This window comes from Lepidochelys kempii, chromosome 1 (genome assembly GCF_965140265.1).
Source record: "Lepidochelys kempii isolate rLepKem1 chromosome 1, rLepKem1.hap2, whole genome shotgun sequence".
NCBI classification, from domain to species: domain Eukaryota; kingdom Metazoa; phylum Chordata; order Testudines; family Cheloniidae; genus Lepidochelys; species Lepidochelys kempii.
Genome location: NC_133256.1, coordinates 243616381 through 243628811, shown reverse-complemented (window position 1 = coordinate 243628811; position 12431 = coordinate 243616381). Strand labels below are relative to the sequence as shown.

General features: G+C 44.4%; 1 protein-coding gene across 15 annotated transcripts in view; it reads right to left on the bottom strand.

Moving 5' to 3' along the window:
* The window catches only part of BICD1 (BICD cargo adaptor 1), a 267972-nt gene extending 256973 nt beyond the window's left edge, over positions 1–10999 (bottom strand). For 4 of the 15 annotated variants that reach the window (XM_073321685.1, XM_073321674.1, XM_073321711.1 and 1 more), the window contains exon 1: positions 2796–3713. In XM_073321685.1, coding sequence (XP_073177786.1) covers positions 2796–3008 — 213 coding nt within the window. In that variant the 5' untranslated portion in view covers positions 3009–3713. Of the gene's footprint in view, positions 1–2795; positions 3723–10626 lie in introns of those variants that run through there. The other 11 variants (XM_073321662.1, XM_073321652.1, XM_073321669.1 and 8 more) reach the window with 5 other exon arrangements.
* Between the last annotated feature and the right edge of the window lie 1432 nt (positions 11000–12431).

Below are 12431 nucleotides of genomic sequence, written 5' to 3'. Positions count from 1 at the left end.
AACTGTGGAATAGTTTCACTGCCATTTCATGTCCGGGAGCAAAAGGATTCTTCCCCTTCCTCCCTCAATGGTTATTTCCTATCATAGAATCATAGAATATCAGGACTGGAAGGGACCTCAGGAGGTCATCTAGTCCAACCCCCTGCTCAAAGCAGGACTGATCCCCAATTAGATCATTCCAGCCAGGGCTTTGTCAAGCCTGACCTTAAAAACTTCTAAGGAAGGAGATTCCACCACCTCCCTAGGTAACGCATTCCAGTGCTTCACCACCCTCCTAGTGAAAAAGTTTTTCCTAATATCCAACCTAAATCTCCCCCACTGCAACTTGAGACCATTACTCCTTGTTCTGTCATCTGCTACCATTGAGAACAGTCTACAGCCATCCTCTTTGGAACCCCCTTTCAGGTAGTTGAAAGCAGCTATCAAATCCCCCCTCATTCTTCTCTTCCGTAGACTAAACATCCCCAGCCTCTCCTCATAAGTCATGTGTTCCAGTCCCCTAATCATTTTTGTTGCCCTCCGCTGGACTCTTTCCAATTTTTCCACATCCTTCTTGTAGTGTGGGGCCCAAAACTGGACACAGTACTCCAGATGAGGCCTCACCAGTGTCGAATAGAGGGGAACGATCACATCCCTCGATCTGCTGGCAATGCCCCTCTTATACATCCCAAAATGCCATTGGCCTTCTTGGCAACAAGAGCACACTGTTGACTCATATCCAGCTTCTCGTCCACTGTAACCCCTAGGTCCTTTTCTGCAGAACTGCTGCCTAGCCATTCGGTCCCTAGTCTGTAGCGATGCATTGGATTCTTCGGTCCTAAGTGCAGGACTCTGCACTTGTCCTTGTTGAACCTCATCAGATTTCTTTTGGCCCAATCCTCCACAGCCTGTGGGTCCAGAGACAAGGATTTGGTTCTGTGGACTCAATTCTGTGCTGATAGGCACCCCGTGCAATCCCATAGGCTTCAGTGGGGTGTAAATCAGAACAGAATTTTATACCTATAGGTTTTCTAATTTCAACAAATCTTGTCAACACAGACATCAGGAGCTGAATAACTGCTCAAGCTTAATTTTTTCACATTTAATTTAATTTCTTGCATTAATCATTGCCCCTCTGTTAATGCCCAACCCTGTGTCCTCAGTAGTTCCTGATCAGCACTGATGTACACTGCTTTGAGAAGATCACAGCCAGATGCTGTTACTTATATCTCCTTTTTCCCTATCAATTACATTTTATAATTGCACCTTCGTTATAGTTCCCTTTTACTACTGGACCACTTTTACCAGCTCAGCCCTCATGACAGCACAAGTTACCCATCCCAATCCAGGAAGCTGAGGTCACTGGTTTCAAATCCTGAGCCCACTGCACTGGACCAGCGAGTTTTGGAGGAAAACCTCAGCTCTACCTTTTATATAAGAGCTTAATAAGAGCGTGAGTGTGAGCAGCACAACAAATCAGATAACTCTGTTACAAAAATATTATTTCTGAAAACTATCCTGGTCACTGGAACAAAGTATTTAACTTATCACATTTATCAGGAGGTAAAACAAAACCTTTTCATGTATAAACAAATATTTATAAAAGTGCATACAGCTTAGTGTCTGCACACATATGTAGATACGTTATTTATAAGCTTGGTCAACAAATTACTGTTCTCAATGAGAAATATCTAGTTCATTGTTTCTCACTGAATAGATCTTCCCTATATTTGATTATAAATGGCAATATAATTTTACAGAAGAAAAACATTCCTTTAAATGTTCAGAAAAGATCATTCTTATACGTTTCCTCCTCTTCTCCAAAGGTTTACTTAATTACATCAATGTAATTTTTGTGTGTGAATTAATTTGCTCTGTCTTTATAAACAAAGATGAGACCATTTTAAAATTTAGAGATTAGATAGGATAATACTGGCTATGCAAACACATGCTACCATAGATGGACTGTATGCTCATTGTATGAATCTTTGTTACTTCTCTTAATGATAAATATAGGTAGCAGGATGACAATCCAAAGGTGAGGAATAAATAAAAGATTACATGATAAAGGTTATGTGTAACACTCATAATTATACTTTCCATGTTATATAAACAAACTCAGCTGAAAGACATATCCAAAAATATGTATTAGATCAAATACTTCATCCTTTAAGGATGAGCTAGAAGTTTAATTTTCACTGATTAATGTGATCTCATAACTATCTTCTGGCTGCTTTGCCCCTGCTGAATGAGAGGCTGCCCCCTAAATGTATCTAAGTAACCCAGAGAAGGTGTCTCTGTTTCCACATATTACAACATACTGTATACATAACACCCATAATATTATAGACTGAGATTGTCCAGGTTTCATCAAGTGTTTCTCTTTAAATAAGGGCCAAACATTCATGTATGGCTGAAGTATTTGCCAGTGCTGCCAATGTCTGCTATTAGAAGTTGTGGTTCCCAGTTGTTATCTTGCTACACAGGTTAGGGCAATGCCTACGTATCATTGGCATCTTAAGTAGTTTAAAACGTCATATAATCCACTCTAAACTCTACAGTCATTGCTGACTCTTGGGCCCCGAAATAAATCACTCCTCCCCATCTCATCAATTCATGCCTCTAGGGTTCTTTACACACATTCTCCACAAGGCCATTTTTGCTTCCATGTCTGATCAAGGGGCTCAGGTAGATTATCAGAGGGCATCAGTAAGAAGAGCTCCTTAGGCACCTTTCCTTATTTCGTTTCGTTTAGTGCATGGGGTTTATTCGGGAGGGAGAAGAAGAAGGGGAGAGAAAAGCATCCGCTAACTCACCTCCCTCAGCTGCTCCAGCTCCTGTTTAAGGCAATCATAGTCAGCCTCCAGCTCGTCATATTGCTGCTTCAGGGTGAGTTTTTCCTCCAGCACCACCAGCCCATATTCAGCAGCCTGGATCTTTTCGCGGGTTGTTTCGGTGAGCTCCTTAGTCAGCCTTTCGATCTCAGTCTTGTAGTGATCCACGGCCTGCAACACCTCTTCTGCAGCCATAGCCCCTGTGGATGGCTGGCGGGCTGGACGGACAGATAGATGGAGAGGGGGTGGGGGAAGGGAGGGCTGGGTGGCACTGTCCCTGGATGCTCCTGCTAGCAGCAGCGGCTACACGGACTGAAGCACCGAAGAGAGATGCAACATGGAGAAGAAGGGGAGGAAATCAAAGAAAAGGCTGCAGCACCATTTGTCCTCTGGCCGCTTCTCTCCTGCTCCTTGGCCTGGCAGCAGCCGCCCAGCGAGCCGGGGCTGGGAGCGGAGGCAGCTTGGGGATCTTTTTGCTTCCTCAGAGGCACTGATCCGCCATGTCTCGAGGGCAGCTTCACTGCAGTCTCTGAACTCTCCACCTGCTCCCGCTCTCCCCGCTGCTGCTGCAGCCGGTGCAAAAAAATGATGCAGTCTGTCTGCTGCCTGCCTGGAACCAAACGAGAGGAGGAGAAAGCAGATGGGGAGGAAAGCTGGGCTGGGGGGGAAGGGACAATTATTACCATAGCACAGCAAGAGAGAGACTACAGCCACCTCCCCAGCCAGCCACCCCCCTACACACCTCTCCCCAGCGGCCAGGAGGAAGGAGAGGCAGAAAGGACGAAGGAAGGGAGGAGAGATGGGAAAGTAGCAGTGATGTCGCCTCTCTCTCCCCTCGAGGGCAGGAGTGTTTGTGGTTGCCTCCACAGAGGTTTGTTCATATGTATACATCTCTCTCTCTGGCTTGCTCGCTCGCTTTCCCTCCCACCCCCAGCCCAGAAATCCCACACAGACGCCCACCAGGTTATTCTCTGGCAGGTTTGCAAAAGGAGACGAGCAGGAAACAATCCTCATCTACTTCCTGTCAATGCATCTGCACTCTTGCAAACAGAGCGTTGCAAAGAGGATATCAGAAGGGGGACAGCTCAGACCCCCTAAAAATTCACTGTAAGGCAACACCCCCCTCAGTACACACATATTACTGAACCCCAAAGTCATTCATCCTCCTACCCTAGAACACACAAACACATTGGGGGGGGGGAGGGATAGCTCAGTGGTTTGAGCATTGGCCTGCTAAACCCAGGGTTGTGAGTTCAATCCTTGAGGGGGCCATTTAGGGATCTGGGGCAAACACTGGGGACTGGTCCTGCTTTGAGCAGGGGGTTGGACTAGATGACCTCCTGAGGTCCCTTCCAACTCTGAGATTCTATGATTCTATGATTGCGGCTCCCACCCTCACTGGGATTAGGCTGAAATCTTCATGGAAGGCAGGATTCTTAGACCGTCCTTTGAGGTATCTGATGTTGGCCACTGTCAGAGATACTATACCGCACCGGTTGGACTTGGGGTATGTGTCAGTATGGCAAATCCTGTATCCTATGGGAGATGTCAGTCTCCCCAGGCTGTCTCAGTACAACTCTGTCCTAACCATACTGAACGTAGGACGTGTGTTTATGGGAATGGAAACACTCATTAGTCTGAATAATTTAGCCACCGAGAAGAAAGCGCCCTGTTTCTCTTCCTCTTCCTCGCAAGAAAGGAACAGAGCCTGCCACCCTGCCTACACAACCCCGACCCTGTGACAGTGCGGCCCCAAGGTTTGGAATTCTCCACTTCATTGTCTAATAAATTGAAAAATCAGGGAGATTATTATAATACACACAGAGTGTATTATGGCTACAAACTGACCTCTGTGTTGTGCACATCATACCCACAGCATACATGCACCCTGAGAGTACTAAGTCCTGTGTTCGTATTTCTAAGATGCTGCATGTTTAGTAAGATCAGCCACTGTAATTTTGAAGTCTTGCCTGTACATATTCATTAAATCTCTTAATGACTAGCCCTTTTGCTTTTTGAGCATGTTTCTCTGATGGTGACAGTACTGACTGTGCTGTTAAAAACAGAAGCTGAGACTCACTCCAGTCCATTACATGGACAAGAGCACAGCCTGTAGCTTTCACAGGCTTGTTATGGAATAACTGACTGGTCCTTCACTGGGGAAACACCTACATGGAACAGAATTTGGATTGTGGCTCTAATTTTCATATAAAGTCAGTGTTGAAAACTAAGAATGGAGTCCTAATCCCTACTAAACCCTATTGCATCAGGTTTTCCTGAAAATCTTCTATTTTCAAAATATTAGGAAAATTAGATTTACTAACTAGAATATGATTTGTCTGAGAAAGACTAATTGTATTTTAAATGCTGTCTTTAAAACCAGGGATAATATTGTCCAGTGGACAGAGCACTATACTAGGAGTCAGGAGAGCTGCATTCTAATCGCAGCGCTGCCACTGACCTGCTGTGTGACTTTGGACAAGTTATGTCATCTCTGTGCCTCAGTTTCTCCATTTGTAAAATGAGATAATGATACTTTTTTTCTTGTGTAAGGTACTTTGAGATTTGTTACTAGACATATTAGAGTTCAATGTTATTATTCCAACATGGTCCATCTGCTTAAAATACTAAAATTGTGTTTATTTCCTGCTTCCTTGAAAACAAAAATGAGATAAATAAAGAAAGCAATAATTATTTGTTAAAAACACCAAACAAACTTTGCTACATTATTGTGTAGTTGGAAAGTAGCTTTTAAGCAAACAAGGAAACTTCTAACAAATTGAAGTTGAGAAATAAGAGTGAATATTCACAGCAAAGTAGACAAATCAGTGACAGGCTTCTGCAAGTAATTAAACATCAAAACAAGGCCAAAAAGCCAGTTACTCCATGCTTGCTTCATCCAGCAACATTTTTTCCTAAAACAGGATGAAAGATACAAGAAACCAACAATAAAATGGGTTGGGGGAGGGAAGGGAGCATGTATTTTCCTTGACTTGCTAGGGTTTGAAAGTGCTGTGTTGCTGTTCTCTTGAACTTTCTACTCATGCCACTTTAGAAGCAAAGCTTACATAAATAATTGTTCAACAATAGATTGAAAAACAAACTGTTTAAGTTCAGAGCTAAAAAATACATGGTTGTTGAGAGATACTAGACCGTTATATGTGTTCATGACAAAGATCTGTATGGAAATCGATGGATGCAACTGGATGTACAGGGCTACTCCAGCCTTGGTCTAACTCCACTGAAATCAGTTTGTTCATTGTCTCATACACAAGCACCACCTCGCCACATGCACAAACCCAGTCTGGGCACCGTAAAAGAGATGAGGGGCCTGACTGATTACATTTTGGCATCTTGCTGCCATATTTCTTTCCACACAGTAGGCGAGTGAGATTTTTTTTTTTTAACTGAGATTCCTAGCACTGGGTTGACAGAGGCAATGTAGGGAGACTTATGCTGCCCCTTCCCCATAGAGTCCTTGATTTTTGGGAGCGGAGGTGGGAGGATGCAGGGAAGCCACGAGTGGGAGATGGAGTGAACTCCAGCTGTTCGGGACTGTGGAGCAGCTCCCTGGCAGTTGGGGGAAAGTTGTCCTAACTGAGAATAACTCCTACGGCTGCTCTAATTATGCTAGGGGCTATTCCACCCCCAGTATAGCCCATCATTTGCCACCATTATCTCCTCACTCTCCTGGGCTGTGCCTCCTGCACTGCATCTCCTAGCAGTTGCAGCATAGTGCCCCATTCTGGGGTACAATCCAGACCCATGAAGAGTTGTGTCACCTCTTACCCTGTAACCCACACAATGCCTTGTCCCTGTGGCTCTCTGTCTGGGACACAAAGTCAGCAACAAGCATGCACTCTGTGTATGTATTGGGCAGCCCTGGTCCAGTGCTTTGAATCCTGGACCCTGTGTGCAATACCACAGATTTCCACTGGCTTCCATCAGCCTTGGTTAACAACTGGAATGGTGACTTCACACTCTCCCCAGCCCTGAATTTTCCCAAAAGTGTGAGTTCTGAAATGTCTAGCCCTGTCCTGGAACAATCAGGGGGATATTAAGATTCATTGGCCCTTTAAGGAGTCAATAGTCAACAGTTTATTATTTTAACTCATGGTACCAAACAGTTTAGTTCAAACTCAGCACACGGTTAGTTTAGATTAAAAATAAAACAAGTTTATTAACAAAAGAAGATATACTGGAATTCACTTAAAAGCCTAAGAAAGAAAGTTAGAAAATAGTTCCCAGCAAATAAAAGTGAAAACACACATCTGCAAATCGAAAACTTAATCTAGCAAGTTTTGGTTCAAGGCTTTGTTCTAGATGGTCTCTCTCAACTACATTTTCCTGCAAGACAATGACTGACCCTCTCCTCAGTCAGGATCTCTCCCAGAGGCCTAAAGGTGCTGGGTCCTTTGTCTCCTTTGGTGAAGCAGATAACTTGTGGTTCTAAGGGGGAGGGATAGCTCAGTGGTTTGAGCATTGGCCTGCTAAACCCAAGGTTGTGAGCTCAATCCTTGAGGGGGCCATTTAAGGATCTGGGGCAAAAATTGGGGATTAGTCAGGGGGTTGGACTAAATGACCTCTTGAGATCCCTTCCAACCCTGATAGTCTAGGATTCTCTGCTCCTTTCTTTTATAGCCCTTTGAAGTGCAATCTGCTGAAGGTTACCCTTCAAAGTAAAATTTATCTAAGCAGTGAGAAAGGCACAGGCCAAGGAACGTACTCACCGTCACTTCCAGCAGCTCCCATTGGCCTGGAGCAGCGAACTGCAGCCACTGGGAGCTGCGCTCAGCCAAACCAGCAAACACGGCAGGTAAACAAACCAGCCCGGCCCACCAGGGGCTTTCCCAGCACAAGCAGCAGAACAAGTTCGGGAACCACTGCACTAGGAAATCATATTTCTGGTGATGACCCATTCAGATGGGAGGGAGTTGCTACCTTCTCTGGCTAGCCAATTATGTAATGCATTGCTCAGTGTCCACCTTTGCACCAACCCAGAAAAGTCAATGGAAACCCATCAAAGAAACTATAAACTTCAAAACCACTTGGGAGTGAAAAGGAATGATAGCAAGGGATCACTCTCTCTGTGAATAAAGACAAAAGACTGATTCAGTATATCACATGATAGAGAAAGACACTAGGGGACCATTCACTGAGGAGGGACCTTGATGAACAGGGATACTTCATGAAAGACTGATAGTACCTCTGTGGGGCTAGCAAGCACTGCAAAAACTGTACTTAGGGATGGGAATCTACTTTATTAGATAGGAAAGGTAACTTCTTGTTTAGGATTTTGTTTTTTATGAAACCACTTGTTTCCATCACTCACACTTATTTCTGTCCAAATCTCTATTCTTTCTTAAATAAATTTCCTATTGTTTTGCCATAACTGAACTCACGTGTTGTGTGATATACAGGACCGATGGTCTAAGAGGTAAAACTGGTAAACTGGGATACACTGTTCCTTTGGTAACAGATTTCAGAGTAGCAGCCATGTTAGTCTGTATTCTCAAAAAGAAAAGGAGTCCTTGTGGCACCTTAGAGACTAACAAATTTATTTGAGCATAAGCTTTCATGAGCTACAGCTCACTTCATCGGATGCATGTAGTGGAAAATACAGCGGGAGATTTATATACATAGAGAACATAAAACAATGGGTGTTACCATACACACTGTAATGAGAGTGATCACTTAAGGTGAGCTATTACCAGCAGGAGAGTGGGGGGGGAGGAACCTTTTCTAGTGATAATCAAGGTGGGCCATTTCCAGCAGTTGACAAGAAAGTCTGAGGAACAGTGGGGTGGGAGTGGGGGAAATAAACATGTGTCAATTTATTCTTTTACGTAGAGACTGTCCAGTTTGACCAATGTACATGGCAGAGGGGCATTGCTGGCACATGATGGCATATATCACATTGGTAGATATGCAGGTGAACGAGCCTCTGATTGTGTGGCTGATGTGATTAGGCCCTATGATGGTGTCCCCTGAATAGATATGTGGACACAGTTGGCAACAGGCTTTGTTGCAAGGATAGGTTCCTGGGTTAGTGGTTCTGTGATATATGCCATCATGTGCCAGCAATGCCCCTCTCCCATGTACATTGGTCAAACTGGACAGTCTCTTCGTAAAAGAATAAATGGACACAAATCAGACGTCAAGAATTATAACATTCAAAAACCAGTCGGAGAACACTTCAATCTCTTTGGTCACTTGATTACAGACCTAAAAGTTAAGGAGTACTTGTGGCATCTTAGAGACTAACTAATTTATTTGAGCATAAGCTTTCATGAGCTACAGCTCACTTCATTGGATGCGTACTGTGGAAAATACAGAGATGTTTTTATACATACAAACCATGAAAAAATGGGTGTTTATCACTACAAAAAGTTTTCTCTCCCCCCACCCCACTGTCCTGCTGGTAATAGCTTATCTAAAGTGATCACTCTCCTTACAATGTGTATGATAATCAAGGTGGGCCATTTCCAGCACAAATCCAGATTTTCTCCCACCCCACCACCGTCACAAACCCACTCTCCTGTTGGTAATAGCTTATCTAAAGTGATTACTCTCCTTACAATGTGTATGATAATCAAGGTGGGCCATTTCCAGCACAAATCCGGTTTTCTCCCCACCCCACCCCAAACCTAAAAGTTGCAATTCTTCAACAAAAAAACTTCAAAAACAGACTCCAATGAGAGACTGCTGAATTGGAATTAATTTGCAAACTGGATACAATTAACTTAGGCTTGAATAAAGACTGGGAGTGGATGGGTCATTACACAAAGTAAAACTATTTCTCAACGTTTATTTCCCCCCCCCCCCCCCCGTTTCTCAGACGTTCTTGTCAACTGCTGGAAATGGCCCACCTTGATTATCACAACAAAAGGTTCCGCCCCCCCCCCGCTCTCCTGCTGGTAATAGCTCGCCTTACCTGATCACTCGTTACAGGGTGTATGGTAACACCCATTGTTTCATGTTCTGTGTGTATATAAATCTCCCCACAGTATCTTCCACTGAATGCATCCAATGAAGTGAGCTGTAGCTCACGAAAGCTTATATTCAAATAAATTTGTTAGTCTCTAAGGTGCCACAAGTACTCCTTTTCTTTCTGGGAACAGAGAATCTGGGATATATGTGGGTATCCAGTGATTAGGGAGGCTGGACACTACAGAGGGACACTTTGAAGAGACTCAGGGGTGCATCTATTGTCAATCTGCAGGGCAGAGGCAGGGCTGATATGGCCCAGCGAAGAAAGCTTGCATGGCTCATTATGGAGCTAACACCCAACTGGCATAGGCAAGACTCCTCCATGCTGGATGCAAGTGGCAACAAGGTGAGTCTCAGCCCTGGCTGCCATGTGAAGCATCACAGCACGGCACCTGATGCTGTAAATGGCATTCTGCTGATGATGGCTTTATCAAAGAAGGTGTTGCAGTGTGAGATAAAGGTACTCACATTCTGGATTTGTCTAATCTTTTCTGGAAATCCACTCAACTGGATCCCCCTTGGCTGAGACCCCCCTGATCCCATCCTTATTTCCCATGAAAAATAAAAGTTAAGGCTAGCTACATGGAGGTGCAAATTAAGCACTGGTTCTAGGCCACAGTTCTGGGGCCATCAGGTATTTACTTAATAGTCAAAGTGCACAGCCCTAAGCATACTGTGACTATTTTATATAATTTCATTGCATAAACATAAGTTATCTCATGGACTTTTATGCCCTGCCCAGATCTCTCTTTATGCTTTCTGCCTTTGACAGCTCAGAACCCGTGTGCCTGCATCTTATTAAGAGTTGACAGATCTGATTTACCTGTATTATTATTTCTTCTTCACTTTTATTCTTTGGAGTTAGTTTTCTCTTGTGTAATGATTTCAGCCAGTCACCCTGTAGAAGGCTTCAACAGTAATAGTTAGTACTACTAGTGGGTTGAATAATACCTCTTATAGGAGGATCTCAAAGCACTTTACTGATATTAAATAACCTCCGTTAGCCGATGGCCAAGGATGCTTGGTGAGGTGCCAGCTATGCCCGTTTTATACCATCCGTGACTTTAACCGCTAGGACGCACTGTCCCTTCGCGGCGGGCAGCCCGGGCTAGGCTGACGGATGCCCCAAGGTCCTAAACACCCGTGACTTTAACTGCTAGAGCTCAGAGCTCCTTCGCAGCGGGCAGTCAACACTGACTGACAGGTGCCCCAATGGCAGCACTAAGAGCCTCTCCACACCCGTGACTTTAACCGCTAGAGCTCAGAGCTCCTTCGCAGCGGGCAGTCAACACTGACTGACAGGTGCCCCAATGGCAGCACTAAGAGCCTCTCCACACCCGTGACTTTAACCGCTAGAGCTCAGAGCTCCTTCGCAGCGGGCAGTCAGGATTGACTGACAGGCGCCCCAAGAGTTTGCCCCGTGGAGGCGGCACAACTCAACACTAGGCTCTTAGTACTCTCACCTAATGGCCAGGCTTTAGAGCCAAAACGGCTGAGGTTCTTTAATTGTGTTGGCTGCTTTACAGTAAACCAGAGAAACAAGTCAGGCTTATGCACAAATGGTTACCAAAATTTATTAAACTAGATTCTAATCATGTGGTTACAAAATTGCTAGTGCCTACTTATTTAAATGTAGAGATGTTACACACACAAACAAGTTACAAAACTGAAGCCACAATCCCAAAGAAAGAAAACAAAATATAGAGCTCTATTTCAAAATATGTGTACACTAAAGATAGGAGATCAGGTGTGGGTGCTTCTTACCCTCCTTGCATCTCTCGATTCCAGCGGTGCCAAGCCAGGATCGGTCACTCAATTCCGCGGAAAGACGAATAAGGGACAAGGCTTAGGGACCCTCTTAGCTGCAGAAGCCTTGGGAGGCTGTCACTTATCTGACCAGCAGATAGATAGTGAAAAGCACTCAAAAATCATGGTGCTGTAGGTCCCATACTTATACCTCTGTACTCCTTTATTCTCTTTCTCCTTTCTTATGCCAAACTGAGGCTGGTCTGTCTGGGCGACGCCAGCTTTCGCAAGAGTAGTTTACACTTGCAAGGGAGAGAAACAATAAGTTTCGACTACTGGACATTCCTTTTATTAGGGTAAATATTTTCCCACCTAGGATGTTGGGGTGTGTGCATCACGCTATTTAGTAGGGGCTAAGAGCCATGTCTGTCACAGCTTCTCTGTCTGCTGTGAGCCTAATCGTTGTATATGTTCCCAGAGGCACATTGTAGCAGCACACCTGTGCTTCTCACAGCTTCAAAGGCTGTGCTGGAATTTATGTTAAGTGCCCTGTTGTTTTGGCTCCCTTGTGTTCCCAGCAATGCTGGTCTGAGGGGGGGGGGGGGGGGGGACTGGCTGTCTGGCTACAACCTCCCATGACGCAAGTATTATCATCATATCCATTTTACATACAGAAGTTGCCCTTTATATGCTTTGAAAATGGCACTGTTATTTTTTGTGCTAGAAACAATAGATCATGCAATGAAGTGCAGATTTTTGAGGCAGCCAAGCATTCAAGGACTGGTAATAGGATATAATTCAAATCTAGCTCAGGTCAGTACTATCAAAAGTCATTACCATCCAGAGGGTACTCAGTGGCCTGTGTGAAATGAGCAGTCAGTT